Here is a 20,948-nt window from a genome sequence, read left to right as displayed (position 1 = left end):
CAGTGAATGTTTGTTGGCAGGGGCCTTGCTATTACCGTAACCTCTTTCAGAAAGGAGGTCTAACCATCACAAAGAGTGCTGTTTCCCATGCATCCCCCCCAGAAACATGTCGTCTTTGGATAGTCCGAGCATTACATAAAAGTACAGCAGAGGAAAGAGGCCAGATCTCTATTGTCTTCCTGTATCAGGGGCGCACACTGTGGGCAGCAACGGGAGCATGTGTGCTTATCACTGAGGTGGGAGGGCAGGCTCACACCATGCCAGCCACAGTTTTACTCCTTTCCCTATCAACAGCAAACAAGGGCTGGTCCGTTGATTGCTGGACTATGTAAACCTATTGACATGAACGGGAACAGCCGGCCTGACTAACAGAGGACTTACAGTAGCAGAGAATACTGAACTCCAGGCTGCTTTCCAGCAGCAAGTATTTTGCATATGAAGGAATTTCCACTCTTGGAACTCTCATATAAACTCTTCTTGTGCATTTTCCAAAAGTCTGAGCAGATCAGGATCCCCACCAACTTTCTGCAAGTAACAATTCAGTAGTCCCTGTTGAACAGTGCAATTAAACATGTCCACATTCAAACCAGCCAGCTCAGCTACCAGTATCCCTTTCAGCAAGGCACTGAATCAAGCAAGACGACTCACTTGGATGAGGAAAGAGGCATCTACATCTTTGTCTTCCTGCAGCTTCTCTTACCCCGTGCTGCTCCAGCATTCTTCTGCAGTGCTGTAGTTGGGACAACTGGGCTTGGCAGCCCCAGCATCACCATATCCTGCTTCAGCAGCTGCTGCATGTTTCCAGGTTCGGACACAAGTGCTGCTCCCATATCAACTTGTTAACAGTGAGCATCTGGGCTGCGTGTGGAAAAACTGCATGAAACAGGACTCTAACATAACCCCATCCACCTCACCAAATATGGCCAGAACTTTGATACAGAAATTCATCCCAAAAATCTGTCAAGAAAACAGATCTCGATATTGTAGCCCAGTAGTCGTGGTCAGGTCATTTTCTGCAGAATCCTAAGCAGTCTTTCAGGACCAGGGCTGCAGCTTTTCTCTATTGACCATAAGAGGAAAGCAGATGCTAATTTGATGGTTGCAGGCTATTCCCAAAGGTATGGGTTGAGAGAATATACATGACACAGCGTAACTTTAACTGTTTGGGAGGAGTGGAGAGACAGCTGGCTGAGCACTGTTGCAAGCTGAAGGAGACAGGACGAACAGCTCCATAAATCAAAACATTCCCCAGAAAAAGTTTTGTCTGCTTCTTAGCAGCTTCTCTCCCCTTCTTTGATGCTTGGAACAGCAGAACTAATAAACATGATAAACAAATTAAGGAAGAAACAGAAGTGAGCAGGCCAGATAAATCATTCCAGCTTCTCTGGCTCCAGGAGGACGTGAAGCTTCTACTGCCCAAGGAGCTGGAAAGAAGATCTGGGTCTGACTGAGTGCTTCCTGCCCTGCTGGCTGCACACCGCCTTCCCCGCATATGGGGAGATGCTTGTGGCAAGAAGGGAGATGCTGCTACAAACCAGCTGGTAAATAAAGCTCCTGAAAAGAAGTCTGGGAAAAATACTTAATAAGAAAAAAAGCAGACATGCACTGAAGAAAGGAGCAGCAAATAAGGACTGTTCTCCAGCTTAAAGCATTCAGCATATTTCAATTTTGAAAGTTCTCAGCATCACAAAGCACAAGAAATACAAGCTAGAAATACCTTACATATTTCTACTTCTGCTTTATTCCTTTAGCAATGAAAAATGTCAGGCAAGTGCTTAAAGTAGATTGACACATCTCCTCTAACTGGTACCAGAAAAAAAAAAAAAAAAAAAAAAAAAAAAAAAAAAAAAAAAAAAAAAAAAAAAAAAAAAAAAAGGAAGGAAGAATACAGTACAAATAAATGACAATTTTCACAATTAGTTTAGTTGATAAGAGCCTGTCATTATTTTTGATATTGAAATGTTTGATTTCTGTCAGCATACAAATATAACTACATATTTGCTACAGCTACTTATCACACCTTGAGAAAAACACCAGAAGAGCAGCAGCTACAGGACCAAGTAAGTGGCTGGCTTCAGCTTAAAGCACATTTTAAGTAAAGTTGAAAATTACATTACCCTGCTATAGCTCTTGGAAATAAAATATCATCTCTATGTTCTGTCAATGCAAGAGAAAAATTTGCATCTCTGATTTCTGCCTTGGGTTTTCACAAGAAAGAAGCAAGCTAAGAAACAAACAATCCAAGGAAAGCTGGTAGTGGTGCAATCTATCCACTCTATTTCCAAATCTTACACTTCTGAGTTGTTTGCTTGAGTTACAGTGCACCTCTCCCCTTTCACAAGCTGGGTGTTTAGAGTTTGAAGCCTGCATCCTCCTAAACTAAACTTCCAATTGTGGTCTATGATGAACTGCAAATAAAAATGAGAAAACCAATACTGATAATGTTAAAAAAAAAAAAGAAGTAAAATCCTCTTTGGAGCCTGCAGAAATCTTTCCTCAAGAAGGAGAAGAGTGGGGCTCGGTTCCTCTACTTTCTACTACTATCTATCTGCTTTAGCAATTCCACTCATACACGTGTTAAAAAGTGTAGCATGAATGGGTGTTGTGCTTCAATCACTTTGTAGCTCTTTCCTGAAGCTGCTCTCCATCTCATGTATCTGTAGAATTTCTGCACTTACGGAACAGCAGAGGGAGCCAGAAGTTCAAAGTCAGAGCACAGGGATGAAGCTGGATTCATTGGCTAAACTGAAGAGGAGAAAGGAGGGAGGGGGGTAAAAGGAAGAGAATTGCCACCCAAAATTACCTACTGAAGCAGCGAGCAGAACATCTCTTCTAGGTTGCTGAAACACAGATGGTCTTACTTTGCTACTGTAACAGCTCTCCTTTCTTCCAAGACAGCAGCAACAGAGGTTGTTTCCTCCATCAGAGAGAGGTAAGAATTCTTTGAAGTGTTTATTTCAGATTTATTAGATCTCAGATCTCTTTAATAAAGGTATCACTTTTGATTGTCTACATTTGTTCATCTTCACTTGCTGACAGATAATGATATCATTATTAATTCCTTTATGTTCTGATCTCCCTCTGTTTTGGATGATGTCAGCTCAGTGAGAATTCACCTGAAATTTTAACCTAGGACATGAGGCAAGAACTGTATATCTGAAATGTATAGGTTTGCTGAGTAGTTACTACATTCATACAATTCAAACAAACAAATTTTAGAAGAACATGAAAATACGGATTCAGAACAGTTCTGACATGACTTTTCATTCAGTAAACTATTATGGTAACAGGAAATAATGAAACACATTCAATTGGCATTTATATTTTAAAATTAGGTCACTGGAGCTGATGGGGATGTAGTTTAAATTGAAGATAAGCCATGGAATGAAAGCCTATGCCAGGTTGGATTCCTGAAAGCAAAGAATTCTTACACAGTTCTTCAGTTCCATAAAACTGTTGTGGATTTCTTGGTGGTTTTAAAACCATACAGAAACAAGGACGGAAAGTGAAGTGAACCTGATCCAAAGTCCACAAGGATCAATGAGCTCTGAATCCAGTCACAAGGCAAGGAAAAACAGTAATAAATACTTTGCTCTGTTTGTATACTTTTAAAGCTCTTTCCCTTACTGTGTTGCCAGAGAGAGCTTTGTCTCCTCCCCTAGACCTGAACAGCACCAAGCACTTCTCAATTAGATTTTAATACTGCCACAATAAACATTAACACAATTATTAATAGTAATAATTTAGCAAGAAGGTTTATAAAAGCAAGAGAGGCCACAATAAATACTTAACTTTATCATTCAGTGTAGATTAAGGCTGTGCAAACAATTGATTTGTCAGTGCTGGGCTGATACGGATTTGAGCTTGTAGAGGATGGGTGCTCCAAACCATTACTTTCCACTAAGCAGTGACAGTTTTTGACAGATGCGCCCAGTCTTGCTCATTTCTGCTGGTATTTAAACCATCTTTCAATGTTATAGACTTGTAACATATTAATTCACATGTCTTGTACCCCAGATCTTAGAAAAACTTAACATTAGCTCCTTCAGTAGCCTCTCCCAATACTTTTGGAATAGCAATTTAACTAAGAGTATAAAAAACGCTCACCAAGAAATCTCACTGTATCAAATGCTTTATGGATTTTGTATGGCTGTGGGATTTCTGTGCGCACTCAGTGATACGTGTCAGAGTTCTGTTAAATATTTCCAAATACTTACTTGTTTCTAGTTTAAAAGAGACAGCCCATAGCTGCTTTACTCCAGATAATTGTCATAGCTCTAAATCAGTAATACAGCCATTTGGCTGTAAGAGTTGTTTCTCTCATGAAGACTTATAGACTGGAAGCAGCAAACAGGGCTTGAGCTACCAATTAAGTTCTGAGCCAGACAAGTAATTGTGTCTGAGTACCAAATAATGAAGCCAAGAACTGCAAACGTTTTTTCCCTTCTACTTATGTCTAATGTAGGAAGTAACCCACACTGCCCATCATAGCTATACAGAGACTGACTCAAATGCAGAGAAGAGCTGGTGCTGGTCAGCTTTGCAAGGACAATCTGCCCTTTCCTGGGTAGCTGACAGAGTACAATGTCACCAGAATTCCCTTTCCCTCAAAGAATTTTTCTGGCACATATAGGATATGGCAGTCAAGCTAGGATATGGCAGTCAAGCTGATTATAGTTCGTTTTCAGTTTTTTCTTTGGGATATCCTGAGTGACTTTTCTTAGTTTAGAAGACTGTGTTGTTCAGTGAAGCACATCCTTCAGACTTCAGCTGCTCTATTTCCTTGCTTCCAAAAGAATGACAAATGTCTGTGAAGGAAACAAATGAAGAATTTAACAAAGATTAAGTCTGAAAGTTCCCTATTGTATTCTTCTGTATCCAGTAAAGTTGCTGCAGACTTTTGTGTCACCCACTTTTTAGAAATACCATCTCACATTGCATCAACTAAAGAAGACCTTGTTTTTGGAGCATGTTGATTTTCATAGCAGACCTCTTTCCTGAAGTTCATTGATGATTCTGAGCTGGTATATCCTTTTTTTCTTTAAAAACAAAGGAACAGAAATTCAACTCTTTCTCCCAACTTCCTCCCTGCTGATTTAGGAAGCTCATTGCTCCTGCAAGCCGAGAAAGTATTATTTCACTTTCTGAAGACAAAAGCTGTTGTCTTTGACCACAGTTTTTGTTTGTTTGTCTGTTTCTTATTTTGTTTTCTTTCTGTATTTTACTGAGTAATCAACATGCTTTTAATACAGTGAGGGGAGCCAGAATTCTTTTCCACTTGCACTAGTGATTCAGTTTGTTAGTCAGCACTTAATTCAACTCTCTAAACAAAGTGAGTCCATATTGATTATTATTGGTTTGTAACTTAGACCAACTGAATAGCATTAAATACCTTGAGATGACAGGTCTTGGTAGTGACTGACCCCAAGAATCTGTCATCTAGGGGTACTGTAACAGGATACATAGATATTAGGTCACTGAAATACTCACTGTTCTATTTTCCTAGAAATGTTTTTTACATGCTAGACACTGGAATAATAGATACAGAGAGCTGCACGCAGGTGATCTAGCCTCTGACTTTCCAAAGGAATCAGGTCCAACAAGCAGTTTCACATCTACTTAATGTACCAAAGCTTTTCTTGAGACACTCACATCTCATTTCCCTGCCTCATCCCCTAGCCTGTGATATGAGTGTGATAATTCATTATGAACCTATGGCATCACCATGAGAACACATGACTGGGAAGCGGTTGCCAATCATCTTGTGAGAACCACTACAGAATGCAATGCATTAAAAGAGATGCCTAACCCAACAAAATGCAGAGCCTTCAGAGGCACGGCAATACCATCTGCAACAAATACACAGTCACACTGTCTCTTTGGTGTTCCTCTTGGGAGCATGCCCCTTAAATCTGTGGGATCTGGTTTAAACTTTTACCTTGACGAGTGAACTTGCTCAGCAGTTACTGCTACTCCAACAGTGAGTCGCATCATACCATTTAATGTATGCATTATTATCTTTTCCATTTATTTTTCTGAAGCTCTGAGAAATTTATCACATTCTCACAGATTTGAGTAGCATCTGATTGCAGAGGAAGGGCTTGTGTATTGGGTAAATGGTATGAATCCCTGTGTATTTATTTACTTCTCAAGTCAGAAGTCTTCATACAGCCTGTAACTGCTTTTGATTGGATGAGAGCTCCCAGCAGGGTCAGAAACAGCACCCTGTGGACAGCACATACTGTTAGAACATTTGAACATTCTTAGTTATTAAGAACGAAATTCTGCTAAAAGAGGAATGTGGTCATGTGGAATTAAGAAGGGTTGTCAAATACAGCTATTCAGAAAGTCAAAATGTAAAGCCTGGAATATATTCCTGATAAGCTCTGTGATGGCCACACTGGCCACCCAGAGGGAGACATCAGTGCCTCATGGGCAATGGGGTTCATCCAGAAAGGGGAAGTAGGGAACTTGGACTGCAGTTCCCATGACCTATCACAGCTGTGTAGAAATGGAAAAATGTTGAAGTGATTTTGAATTATTTCAGATGCTTTCAAAATTGTCCCATATTTTCCCTCCTGAGGATACGAGCCTGAATTTTTGCATGGTGATACTGTCTCAAGCAAACGTGTGTTCTGGCTGCAAATACAATTTCAGTTTGCAGAGTAACTTGTATTAAAATATTTCGGTGTTAGCTTCGTGTATTAATATATTTTAATGTTTTCACGGATGTTTTACTTGAGTGACGGAACATGCCCCCAATAAAGTGCCTTTCACACAGCTGTGGATCAGTCTTGCAAATGCCCTGTCCACAGCAGGGACTCGGAACTTGATCCTAAGACTTGTTATGATTCTATGAAATACAAGATCATACATTTTTTTTTTTTTTTTTTTTTTTTTTACCCCTGGGTGTGTTTTGATCCAACTTTCTACTGAATTAGTAGCATTCAAGGTACTACTCTAAGTTGATATAAAACCCTGGGGATAACTTCACGCATGGCAAAGTCATATTTCAGTAGATTTGCACATATTTCCATACTATAGTCTAGCAAACCATTCCATTTCACAATCTGATTAGCCATATAAAAAGGAGCTGAAGAAATACAGAATTATTGCTTGCTTCTCTAACTTTCCCCCACTGCACTTTTGACTGATCTCTTGTAACATAACTAAGCAATCTTTTTCCTTTCCTTTGCAGACCTACCCAGACCTCCTGCAGTGAAATAGAACAGATAACTTTTTAGGCCAGCTCCAGAGGACTCTGTCTATGTTTGGTTATCACCTTTTTGGATAAAAATTTGGGGCCCAGGATGAATAAGACAAGGGCAGTTAATGATGCTTTTCCTTTCCTGAATAGTAAGAACTTGAGCTCAAATAGAAGCTTCCCCTCGCACCTTTCTAACCAGTGCAGGAATGTCACTGACCTTACTGTTTTTCTGGCCACCTCTTACAGTCTAGAGACTGTTCTAGGCATTGTGGGAAACATCTGCCTGATTGCTGTTATAGCCAGGCAGAAGGAAAAGACCAACGTCACCAACATCCTCATTTCCAATCTAATAATTTCAGACTTGTTTATGTGTCTTGTTTGCCTGCCTTTCACCGTTGTTTACACCATGATGGACTATTGGATATTTGGGGAGGTCATGTGCAAAATGACCTCTTTCACACAGTGCACATCTGTGACAGTGTCAATTCTTTCCCTTGTCCTTATTGCTCTGGAAAGACACCAGCTGATCATAAACCCAACTGGTTGGAGGCCAAGCATCTCCCAAGCCTATCTAGGAATTGGAGTCATTTGGACTTTAGCATGTCTCATGTCTCTTCCCTTTTTGACCACATCCATCTTGTCTAATGATCTGTATGAACAGCTCTCACACATAATGAATTTTTCCTATGACAAGGCCATATGCATTGACTCATGGCCTTCTGAGCAACACAGGCTTATCTACACCACTACTCTACTTCTTCTGCAGTACTGCATCCCGCTGTTCTTCATTATACTTTGCTATCTGCGTATCTACTTACGCCTACAGAAAAGAAAGGACATGTTTGAGAAGAATGAATACAGTAACCGAGCAGTTCAGTTAAGAAGGATAAATATATTGTTAGCATCCATGGTTGCTGCTTTTGCTGTTTGCTGGTTACCACTGCATGTTTTCAACACCATTGTGGACTGGAATTACAAGATCATTTCACCTTGCCACCACAATCTGATCTTCTCATTGTGCCATTTGGTAGCCATGGCTTCTACCTGTGTCAACCCTGTCATCTATGGTTTCCTCAACAGCAACTTCAAAAAAGAAGTGAAGTCATTGATTCTGAGCTGTCAGCATAATTCAGTAACTGCATCAATGGAAGAATATGATCATTTACCTTTATCCACTATGCAGACAGAAGTCTCCAAGGGCTCACTGTCATTGAATTACAGACATAATTCTATCTAGCCAGCAGAAAGCACTTCAGAGGTTGTACTGACACCACACAGCAGTCATACCTGCAGGTATAAAAGCAACTGGTGATGCCAAATCTGGAATGCAAACAGGAGCCCACTGCTGCCTGATTTTTGTAAGAACAAGCAAAGAAAGTTAGTAAATGCATTCAGTAGCTCCTGGGATGTGCAAGGTGTTTGTGTCTTTGAGGAGGTGCAGACTGGTGAACAAACAGCTGCTCTGCCAGCTCAATAGATAAGCCATGGTGCACATAGACTGACACCGGGTCTATCGTCTACGTTCACATCTCCAGCATGGCTGAGGTAGAACCTCATGCAATCAATGTTACCACTGCAGGCTGCCAAAGCTGCGTTCACAAAGGCTTCATTTTTCAGTATTAAGACTTTTTATGCACTGATGACACACCAGGGAAACATAGACATGTAAATATATATGTTTTTTTGAGCTTTCCTAACTGACAAACCATTAGCATTCAGCAGATCCAGTTTGCATCAAACGGCTGGAGGTCAGTCTGGAACTTCTCCCTCTTGTCACATGGGCTTGGAAATTGCCATTGCCCTCAGAACTTGGGGCAAAGAACAAGAAAGATGAAAGTTACTGAAAGAGGAGCAGTGGGAAATGAAAATATTACTTTGCAGGTTAAGCTCTTGGAACACGTTGACATGATGGCAGAACGCTGTTTTCAAGCAAATGAAAAACAGTTGCAGATCTGCATGGAAATGAATCTGGTTGGTTTTGCAATTCCTGCTGCTGGCAGTTACAAAGCTCTGCAATGTTGGAAGCGTACATCATGATGAGAAAAGGTGACTGTATTACTGTAGCTGCTTCATGCCTCGGTAGCAAGGTTTCACTTCTGCTTCAGCAGCAAAATACTCATTAGTTCCTTGGTGCTCTAATTGTATCTAATTCAGAAAGTCTGAACATGCATGAAAAGCTGTTCAAAGAAGCCTTGTATTTTCAGAGTGTGTATAGTCCCAAAGAAGTAAATATACACATGCAGACCATTTCCTATTAACATAAAAGTGGATATCAGACATCAGTTCCACTCACTGGCAGCAACAACAAAGATAGTGCTGAATAAGAGTACATAACTGGAATCCAGGTCAGGTGGAAACACAAACCTTAAGGCCAAGCTACATGTAAATAAGTAGTACAGTAAGGAGATGTTGCTCAGTGACTGCTGAGGAAATAAAGAAAGTTCATACTGAGGAAAAAAAGATAAAGAAGAAAGTGAGAAGTTCATTGTAAAAATAATAATAATAATAATAAAGAAATATGGAACTGTATTCTGCCCTGTGCTTTTAAACTAACCTTAGCAGTAGCTAAGTGATTTGCTTGTGATTTGCTTTTGCATCTTCCTCAATTACTTGTCAAGACATTTTTGCTTCTTTCACGTGGCTTTCTGCTGCATCTTCTGTTGTTTGTTTTTTTTTTAATTACCTCTTGTTTTTCTTGGTTCTTTGTATGCAGCGTCACTTCTAGACTGGATATTATGCCCATTAGAAGAAATGCAGAACAAGGGGACTCATTTTATCTTATCCTGAATTAGAAGTTTTCTAGCTTTCTGTTGTAGATGAAAGCAGAGCTGATACAACTTTGCAATGCTGAGTAGTAAAAATAAATTAACGTCTCATAAACAACTTCACTCTTACCAGAACTGTGTTGTATTGAGTGCATGAATACCAATTAAATTTTGGAGTGTTTTTATATTCAGGGTTATTTATCTGATCAGTTGAGTAATTCTGCCTGTTCTGTGTGCTTGTTACAATTTCAGCACCTAACTAATGTATGTCAAGCTATAATAAGAATATCCTGCTCAACATGAACACAGAAGACTATGATTTATAATCCTACATATAGAGTTTTTTCAAGCATCACTCTCTTAAATGGAAACAGCTATCTTCAGAGTTTTTCTTCTCAGAAGTGTGAATCTTTGCTGTAAGATCTAAATCTGAATGTTTTTGTGGAGAAGTATCAGCAGGGTCTGACTCTCCTTTGAACTGCAACTCATGCTGCCATTTGTACCCACACAAAGCAAACCAATCCAATTTTACAATAACCCACACTTACGTGAACAGGAATGTGGCTCCCTCCAGTGAAGACAGGAAATATCAAGTCTGGAATAGAGTATTGTTTATCACTAATGGACTTGGTACTGGGTCGACACTAACTCCCACCAAACTCTGCTTAAAGATACCCCAGGTAACAAAAACTTTAGAGCAAATCCAGAAAATGAATCTAGGTTATAAAGGGCTGACTATCTGTGTCATATGTAAGTTCTATCTTTGATTATACACTGGGCATCATGCTCTCACAAGTAGCCAGGACACAAACAGCACTTTTATCATCGCTCCTCCATTTTGCAGGGACATAAGGGTGCACAGAATGTAGCCGTGCACAAAAGCAGTAGAAAGTAATATGCTATTCATTGTTGTGAACAGCTCTAGCAACTGTTCCTTGTTCCCATTGAAGGCAAAAGCACTCAGTTGGATGTAATTTTGTCTGCGTGGATGTTGAAAGCCATTTCATTTGTTGCTTTGAGGCTTTCATGCAACCAAGTGGAAAATCTGTCTCTTTAGTCTCAGAAAAAGGTAACAGGAAAAACCACAAAAACACCAAAACTTACATATATTTTACCCATCTGCAAATGTGATCTTGATTAGTTATTTAAGAATTTTGTTATTTAAGAATTTTTACCAATTTTGTGTTCATTGTACTACAACAATACTTTTGAGTACACTCTTTGAAAAGCCTTGCTAGTGAATCACAAAGGTAATTTAGGAGAAACATGCTTAAGTAACAAATCACTTCATGGAATTTTAAGACTTTATCATAACATTTATTTTTTATAAGAAGGCTTTTAATGATCCTGCACCTGTGATGTAGTTCAAAAAGATTGGAAGATTTTCAGAGCAGAAAAACAACTCGTTACTGTGATATAAGCAGCACGTTTTTAGGAACCTAGTAGTAACAAATAAAATTCTATGGTCTGTGTTACTTTGTTTCTGCTTTTATAAAATGGCGTTATACTAATCACAGTATTAAATACAGAAGATTTAGTTCTCAAATAGAATTTATGAAGAGAAAACAGAAGTTGCAACACATGATAAGTGTCAATGGTATGTGAAGGATTAAAACCTTGATGCATTACTCCCAGGGACATACAGTAGTATAGCACAGCCAACTAAGGAGGAGATGACAGGTATCAAAAATTCACCATGGGACACCTGAATATTCTGACGCCAGGATGCAGCTCAGCTTTACAGACTTGGCAGATTGCCGGAGACGGGGCTCTACACAACATACTGTCCCAAACTGAAGTCACAGACACAACCAGAAGAACCAAGACTGCCAAGAGCCTACAGTAAGTGAAGACATCACATCATGAGGACCCAAGAAGAAGCTCTTGATTCTTTTACATTGACCTGTGAGTCTCCTTGCATTTTCCACCTGACATTTCTTTCACAGAAAGACAGTTCTCTTCAGAATTTCTAGTGGCCGGATTTTCAGGGGATACTGAACATTAATATCAGCATTGTTGCTTATTACCACTGCTTATTATCCACATAGCTTTTATAACTTTCCCTCGCTATCTCAGTTTGCTTAACAAAGCCATTTCTTTGAACTCAGGAAGTCATAAGCAGAATACTAAGAATACTGAGATAAAGCTGAGATTTGTACTTTTGTATAATACCTTTTCCTGCCAGACAATGCTAGTTAAGCCTTAGTCTGAATTTCCAATCTTATCCTGTTCTTATCTTTCTGATAACCACTCAATAAACTTGAAGTCCAGTAGCAGCATAGAGACTGTATGATAGAAATCCAGGTTGAAACTGAACGCTGATGGTTGTTGATTGTTGTTTTTCAGAAATCAAAAACTTAAAAAATATATATTTAGTTATGGTACACAGAAAATACAGCACTGCATAGTTTTTTCTTTTTTAGTTAACTGGCAAAATATGGTGGGTTATGCTAGACACAGTGACACCAACATAATAATACATTTTTACTGTAGGATTACACCAATGCAAGTACAGCTTACTTTTACTAGACTCAAGACATCCCTGGTAGTAGAAAGATAGCTTTTGGCAGTCGCAAGCTACGATAACATGCAGAACATGAAACTTGCACTTTAACCCATAAACATGAAGGTTTGTTTTGTCCCTAAGGCTCCAGCTAAACATCTCTGCTCTCTGAATGCAATAATTATAGCTCATGAATTATTGTGCCCTCTACCCAGACTGTAGGAATACAAAGCCTCCCTGTCAACAGCTAGTGGGCAAACACTGCTTCATCATTCAGATATATTACCTTGATTACATTTTATTCTAGCATGACTGCAAGCAGAATGCACTTATCCCATGCTATGCCCTTGGTGAGATAACTGCCACTGATTCATTTGCTTGGTAGGTTGACTTAATGACTATAAATAACTCTATGTAATACTAAGTATTTATTTCACTTAAAGGCAGACAGACAGTAGAAGAGGTACTGATGTCCTAAAGACCAATTTCTGAAAAACAGAGAGACAGCTGAAAAATACCAGAAAGTTCTGGTATCCTCTGCACTTCTGTTAAACTCACAGCAAATATATTCAAATGGGGAACTTTGTTAAAAACAACAGCAAAGACATTGACTGGTTGAGGAGCATAATGTGCATGCGCCCTCTGCCCTGTGCTTTTGGGAAGACTGATGGGATTCAAAGACAACAGAAGCTGGCTGACACTTTTAAAACTGACAAGATCATCCAATCACACCATTTCCTCATGCATTCAGCATGAATCTAATTCCATCCACCAGAGCTACAGCTAAACTGTTGCAGATTGTGAAGATTTCTTTCACAACAACCCACATTTCCACCAGCTGTGTCAGAAGTCCCACACAGCACAATGCACACAGGCATGCACAATTTCACACCAAGTGAGGTCATCGTCACCAGCAGACCAATTGGGATTATTAATCCTGCTGGCCTCTGGCACAGTTGCTTTCCCTCAGGAATGCTCTGTGAAGTACAGATCTTTACAGGATGAATTTAATCCCCACGCATTGCAAAACAGGTTTCACAGCAGTGCAGTTGTGTTCTCTGAGTTGCTTACATTTAGGCAAAGATGTACTGCTAAGGAGCACCTTACCATTGCTGGGAAGGAAGAAGGGATCCATCTGGCTGAAACAAGGGGAAATACTCTATCTGCACTCAGAGCAACAGGCAGTGTATTTGCTAACAATGTATCTTGATCCAGTTCATTTCTCTGTACTGCAAAATCAGTGTTTTATGGTCCAAAATTGCAAATGCTAAGCTGTAAGTGATAACAATAGGCAGCTTTGCGGTTGAAACTATTTCCACCAATCAGTTTTCCACAAACCACAAATAGTTCAAACTACAACATGCAGAGCATTCCAGGATTCATGTATATAATTACCATACCATTTCCCAGGATCAGGGGTACAGTATATTATATATATTTTAAAATAATCCATAAAAGCATCCACATCCGAGACTGTAGAGCACACATGAAAGTAGAATTGTGACTGGTCTGTAGCTGAATGCTATGATTGTGTGCAGCACAGAACAGCAAATAAGCTTCTCCTAAGTATAGTAAGAAGAAATGTGCTTTTACTTCAACTATCTTGCCCATGGCAGGGAAGGTGGAACTAGATGGCCTTTAAGGTCCCTTTCAACCCAACCACACCATGATTCTTTCTTAACATCATTTTTTAGAAACAGGATTCTAATGAAAGATGTGGTATTGGGTGTCTACACATACAGAGAATATGTGAGTGTAAAGAACAGACTTAAACCTCCTGCATCTAGGAGACTGTAGAAAGTATTTATTAGTTTTTTAAACTTGGAAACAAATTAATTGATGCTGTTGCTATGACTCAGCCAACCGCTAGGCTGGCTACACAAACTTTTGTCTGAGTGGTCTGCTATTACAGTTGGAGAACAAAAATAAGCAGTGTGATGCTTATTCTGAGTGTGCTTATTTGTAGCAATACTATATTTTATACTTAGAATATGTTTAATATCTCCTTTTACAGCTAACATAAACTAATTATAGGCATAGGGCCAATAAGTAGTAACAACACCAAGGAATACATACTCTTTATCAAACTTATTTTTCAGTGACAGTTATTTCTATTGAAGAAGACATCAGCAAATGTTTTAATAGAAGCTTACAAATCACAATAGATTTCATGTGCAGCAGAGAAAAGACAGCTCAGAGCTCTAAGATTAGGCACCCAAATCCCAGAAGGAGATCCTTGATAGTTCCTAAAACTGTTTTGAAATCTAACAGCAAATGCAGCTCCAAGGTGACTAACTAAGGCCACAGCTGAGCAGGTGCTGAACCCAGCCCTGCATTTACTATCCAGCCAGCTTCATGAGTCTGAAAACTGCAGCCCTGTGTCTTCAGGAGTAAAAGAATTGAAAAGAAGATGGGGCTGCACAAGGTGACCCAAATACAAGCAGGCAAACAATTAGGACATTCATCCTTCCTGGAGAGTCACTTGATTTTGTAATTAACTTAGCTTGAATGAGTTCACTTCTCACAGCCTCTGAGGAGTACGTACCTGTGCAGAACTTGCTGGATATACTTTCAAGCAATTTCAGTTCTTCTTGGTTAACTGTTAGCTCACTACTCAAGTGCACTGAAGGAGGCACACGTGATTCTGCATACCCATACAGGAAAAGCACCCAAGAGGTAGCGTCAGATGAAGACTGACTTTAATTACTATCAGGTAATAGCCATTCCTGCTTTCAGTGAGACATCGTAAATCAGTATGCAATTACAAACTGTTGTGTTCTTGAATTGTGCCAGTGTCTTTCCAGCTCTCTCTATTCACTTGTTCATCACTCCATGAGACATGGCAGTGCATCCCAGGAGAGCTGACAAATGGAAAACTGAACAGATAAGCATTTAAAAATAAGAAAAGCCCACAAACATTTGAAAAAAAAAAGTTATTTTAAACCTTGTCCTGTCATTGATCCAGTTAATGCTGCATCACTGCAATTAAAGAGACAGTGACGTTTCAGCATGTGAACAAGCAGGGGGTTGAGAACACTGGGGCCTGGGATTCCTTAAGCCAACTGTTCCACTGAAGTCAGTCTTGCGACCCACTAAGCCATCAATCATGTTGTTCCTCACCCACTGAGGAACAACATGAACTTCCTGAGCCTCATCTTTCAGGCTACTTTGCAACCACTAGCAGCAGCAAGTGTGGTACTGGGTACTTTCACAGCAGAACACCACCACAACCTTAATGAGATATCCCTGCAGCTGCTCAGTGCATCCCAAACCTTCAGGGAATGGAGTAGATGCATCAACCAGCAAAATGTCAGCTTATCTTTTTTCCTCCTGGGGTATTATTTATTTATTTATTTTAAAGCTTTTTGTTCTTTTCCCCTGAAGCTGCCCTGATTAGATAGCACTAATATCATTAAGCTAAATTGGTTCCTTGGGAGATGTCCCAATTAAATGGCTATCCTAATTAAGCACATCCTGATTAAGCAGAAGAACCTATAATTATAATAATAGCATGTAATAAAAACTGACCCATAGTTTTGTTCAGACAGAAAGCATTTTGCACACTTTCTTTACAAGGAACAACTTTATCCAGGATTAATACACAGCCAGCTCCTGAGTGAAATACTACCTCTGTTTAACAACAGTTGGTATAACTGAACAGTCTTTCAGGGCAAAAAAAATGAATACTGCACCATACTGACAACACAAACAATATAATCACAGAATCACAGAATCACAGAATTGTAGGGGTTGGAAGGGACCTCCAGAGATCATCGAGTCCAACCCCCCTGCCAAAGCAGGTTCCCTGCAGCAGGTCGCACAGGTAGGCATCCAGGCAGGTCTTGAACATCTCCAGAGAAGGAGACTCCACCACCTCCCTGGGCAGCCTGTTCCAGTGCTCCGTCACCTCACTGTAAAGAAGTTCTTGCGCATGTTTGTGTGGAACTTCCTATGCTGCAGTTTCCAGCCGTTTCCCCTTGTCCTGTCTCCACTCATCACTGAAAACAGTCTGGCCTCGCCATTCTGCCCCCCACACCTTAGATATTTATAGACCTGGATCAGGTCCCCTCTCAGTCTTCTTTTCTCAAGGCTGAACAGACCCAGATCACTCAGCCTTTCCTCATAGGAGAGATGCTCCAGGCCCTTCACCATCTTCATGGCCCTCCGCTGGACTCTTTCCAGAGATCCTTGTCTTTTTTGTACTGGGGAGCCCAGAACTGGACACAGTACTCCAGATGAGGTCTTACCAGGGCAGAGTAGAGGGTGAGGATCACCTCCTTCGACCTGCTGGACACGCTCTTTTTAATGCACCCCAGTAAGCCATTGGCCTTTTTGGCCACAAGGGCACACTGCTGGCTCATGGCCAACCTGTCATCAATAATGATAAAGCAGAAGGCACTTAGGCTGCAACTGGGGCTGAGTATCTTTCCTACTCTCAGCAAATATATCCCAATCCTATGTTAGTACTGTTAGCACCATGGACTTTCCTCAACTTGAGAAGAATGTAGCATAAGAAGGTGGGTACAGTACAGCCCCATTTAGGTTCTAATGCAGAAAAACTATCAAGTCCATTTTTCCCCCCAGTGAGTGGCAAATCCAAGCTCTGTAGCTATTGCAAATATATGGCATATTTTCTGAGTACAACTGCGCCAAGGGGAATTCCTACTGTGTGTTTTGGACGCCTTTTGTGTTCCAGCTTGCATAGCTGTATTCTGTTGTCCCAGTTCCTCTAAGGACAGCTCCATTTTTCAGTTTGTCCTATACAGCACTGCAGAGATGTTAAGTGACCCTTACTAAGCAATGAGAGCTGGACAAACAAATCTGAACAAACATGTAGTTATTAAAATCTTTTCTTTGGCCTCAGTGTAACAAGGAGTCAGCTGGGAACCTCACATGCTCAGAATTGTTAGCTGATAAAGACTGACTTAACATGTACGTATACAGCTGTCAACAGGCAAATTATCAGTAAGCAGGAAAATTAGAAAAAAACACAATGAATCTTTATTTCAGGGAATATTTCCAGTAACTCTATCCCTCCCCAATTGTCCTGCTATCATCACATCTGAACACCTCAGTTCTCAAGAGATACTGCAATATCCCTTTATATAACACTAGCTCCAGTGCTTCAGCTAGGGCTGAAGTTTTAATTGGGTGGACATGGAGGCCTAATGCCCCTCTGTGGGTGTACACAACACAGAAAAGTGTTAAAGTTGCACCACAACTCCATGTCGGAGACCTGAAGCCAACTTCTTAGGGATCAGTACAAGATTTTACAGTGCATTTCCCAGAGAATCATTCCCCAGTCCCTTGTTTGTGCTGTACCAAGCCTGCTGCTGCTCTCCCACAGAGAACTGCTTTACCCATAGCATATGCAGATTGTTCCTGAAGTAGTTTACACTAACTCTTGACCCATCCATCCCATTTTAGTATTCTCAGGAACGCCAGCCATTTGGTTGGATTTCCATTACCCAAAACAGGCTTGAAAGGCCAAAATCCCAATGAACCTTCTCAGTATGAATGGCATTTTCACAAATCATATAAAAACAATGAAGTCTTCAATCTGTTTAGCATCTTGGAGTAAAATCAGCAGCAGTAGTATTTGTCCCCAAGCATATAAGTAAGTTGTACTCCATTTTGTTACCTCATGCAAGTGCAGAAAGAAAGATTGATGGTTGGACTAGATGATCTTATTGGTTTTTCCAAATTTGAAGATTCTATGACTGTTACCTAGTATGGAAAAGACTCTCTGAGAGAGTAAGGAAATTCACTCCATTCTGATCCAAAAATCAAGTTAACCACTTACTTTTTTTCTTATTAGGAATAATAGTGTAGCACAGATTTGCAAAGGATGAGATGACTAAATTTGATAACCAGAAATTACTGCCAGAAAGGTGGTATGAAAACTCAGACAAAAATCAACCCAGTGCTGCTCAACAGAGGAGAATCCAATCATCCACACCTCTCAGCAATGAAAGAGCTGCACTACTAAATACATTAAGTTCCTTTCCAAAATAGAGACACAAATAATTCAAACATTTGTAAGTTTAGCTTCAGTGTTATATAGGATTTCTAAACATGAGCAGAGGAAAGGTAAAATTTGAGTCCTGGAGGTAAAGAGACAATGCATATTAACCATAGGGAGCATTTGCAAGATTAGCTGGAATCTCTTACTGGTGATCTCACTTACTTCATTTGAGCATGGTAGCATAGCAAATTCAGAATGCTACACCATAAAACTTAATAGAAAATGCAAGGCTGTAACAAAGAGCCTGATTTGCTTTTTAAATAAGCTGCATGAAAGAGAGCAGAAAGCTCAGAAGCCTGATACTGCCAAGGGTAAGGGAAAACGTTGCCATCTCAGAACAACATGGCTCATAACATGAGGCAGCTGTGAGAAGGAAAAACACAGTCATCACAAGGCAACAAATTTGCAATACTTGACAGATGTGCTGTTGTGTAAGGACCTCATGCAAAATGCAGCGTACAGTTATCCTAGTTGAGGAAACAGCTACAGAAACCAGGACAAAATGCAAAGTGACATTAAGTCAGAGGAATAGAAAATGAATGTGCCTAAAAGGCCAAAAAGAGCTATTTATTTAGACTACAGTTACAGATTACACCTTCATTGAGCAGATTAAGTCAGAGAAAGAAATGATACTGAAGGTAAATGGGCAATATTAGCACAAAATTAGCACAACTACTATAGGGCTGGAAACTGGAAGGCTTTGGTTGAAGCCATGTCATTTAAGAATAAAGCCTGTTTAGCTAGTAAAAGAGCTTACCTGGCGCTGTAGCAGATGATAGCTGTGCACCAGCCCTAACAGTCCTATGTTCTGCTGGCAGGTGGTTGGGACATCAAACAGTGCCACAAGCTCAGTGCAAACCCTGCCTACAGTCTTCCTCCGCCAAGTCATTAAGCACTCAGCACCTTCGTAGGTTTTCTCTGATGCATGACAAGAAAGATACCAGTTTTACAGAAGCCACCTGTGGGCAAGCTTCCCCAGAACAATTCCATTTCAGAATACCCACCTCTTCAGGGATCAGTATAAGTCTCTCAGCAGTAGCCCAGTAATCACATCCTTTTCCCTCCCAGTAAGTGCAAGAGATTCAGATTTTTCTTCTTCAAAATAAATTCCTTTTAAACCAAACCATAACAAGTTTCTAGACCACCAGATGAATATCACTCTATGTATCAGGTGCTTCAGAACAGGGCTTTGAAATAAAACATTAGATAACTTTTAATTGTTGTTGAAGACCTAAATACTTCATGGGAAAGCACACTAAGCTTTCACAGTAAAATAGTTTCCTGCTTCTTTTCAGACCCTCTTTCTTCAGCAACTCACCTAGGAATCCAAAGCCCAGCCCTTAAAACAGCACAAATGAAGAGCAAATCTTCTTGGACCTTTCCTTGCAGTTACTGCTTGAGCTTAATTACCTTGAATTGAAATTACATGAAGCTTGATTTTCTCTCCTTGTGTCAGGTGATGATTTAATACTCAGGTCTTCCCAATTAGTTGCGATCAACATGCTTCCTGATTTTAAGACTGTTTTTAACATTAAATAAGGCACTAAAAGAAATTTATACTTTAAAGTCAATTTTCTGCAAAGCACGAGGCACTTCTGGAAGCATCAAGAATGCCTCGCAACAATCTTGGAAGTGGGGCTGAGGTTAAGATAGATCAAGTGGCAGCCGCCCCAGTAGGGGAGGCTGGAAGAGCGTTTTATTTTCAAAAACCTATTTCCAGGCACTCTAAACTTTCCCAGACTTTGGGAATTAACATTTGGCTGAATTAAAACCATATTTTTGCTTCTATAAATCAACAGAGCTCCACTAGAGTTAGTGAAATACCTTTTGCTCCTGTGAGTGGAAATGGCCTCTGCCACCCAGCCAAGCTGGGGGGGGGGGGGGGGGGGGGAGATGGGCCACCATGGAGGGACTGCCCAGGCTCCACCAGCTGTGAAGCATCCTGAAGAACACCTAGTTAGCAGGATCCTTCGTTCTGCACTTAGGCATCCTAAATTGGGAACTCAGGCATGAACAAGCAGGCTAATTTTTTCCACGTACACATCATCAAGTGCACCTGTGTTACAAGCTATTTTTGTTCCGTCAAAATGGCAATCATTTTCTGCCTACTGTAAGTTGGATTCTGCTAGATGATCCCACAGCTGCTGAGAATTTTTTTCCTTAAATCAGGGTTTCACTTTCAAAATAGCCAACTACTTTACAATTTGGGAGTAACATTAAAGCATAAAATGTTCTTCACGTGAATCTGCTGAATTTTTCTCTAGGTGACCTTTTTTTATTTCATGATGTAAAGACCAAAGTTTTCTCCTCCTAATGCTTCCACTCTTGTAGGATGAACAAAGGCTAATGTTTCCATTATTATATTACAGAAGGCATTGTGCAGGTCCTGCTCTCTTCAACAGGCCTTCTGTTACATTGTAAGAACTTCAAAATTCAAGGTGACATTTC

At 40.1% G+C, this 20,948-nt stretch overlaps 1 protein-coding gene and 1 long non-coding RNA gene across 2 annotated transcripts; one reads left to right on the top strand and one right to left on the bottom strand.

Annotated features, from left to right (window-relative positions):
* The first annotated feature begins 2,671 nt into the window (after positions 1-2,671).
* LOC128078195 (neuropeptide Y receptor type 4-2-like) lies at positions 2,672-9,736 on the top strand. The gene is made up of 2 exons (XM_052678188.1): positions 2,672-2,932; positions 7,199-9,736. The coding sequence occupies exon 2, from the start codon at positions 7,311-7,313 to the stop codon at positions 8,442-8,444; it is 1,134 nt and encodes a 377-aa protein (XP_052534148.1). The 5' UTR covers positions 2,672-2,932; positions 7,199-7,310; the 3' UTR covers positions 8,445-9,736.
* Positions 8,383-19,926, bottom strand: LOC128078196 (uncharacterized). Its single transcript, XR_008205367.1, has 3 exons — positions 19,819-19,926; positions 19,258-19,418; positions 8,383-8,494 (listed from the first exon to the last, which is right to left on the bottom strand). It is a non-coding gene; the product is annotated as an uncharacterized LOC128078196 (long non-coding RNA).
* Between the last annotated feature and the right edge of the window lie 1,022 nt (positions 19,927-20,948).

The sequence above is a fragment of the Tympanuchus pallidicinctus genome, unplaced genomic scaffold, assembly GCF_026119805.1.
Source record: "Tympanuchus pallidicinctus isolate F22 unplaced genomic scaffold, pur_lepc_1.0 scaffold16, whole genome shotgun sequence".
NCBI lineage: Eukaryota > Metazoa > Chordata > Aves > Galliformes > Phasianidae > Tympanuchus > Tympanuchus pallidicinctus.
Note: the sequence above shows the minus strand (reverse complement) of the source record. Positions and strands in the feature narration are given on the sequence as shown.

Coding starts and splice junctions, on each gene's coding strand:
- LOC128078195 (XM_052678188.1), top strand. CDS start 7,311: ATGAATAAGACAAGGGCAGTTAATGATGCTTTTCCTTTCCTGAATAGT.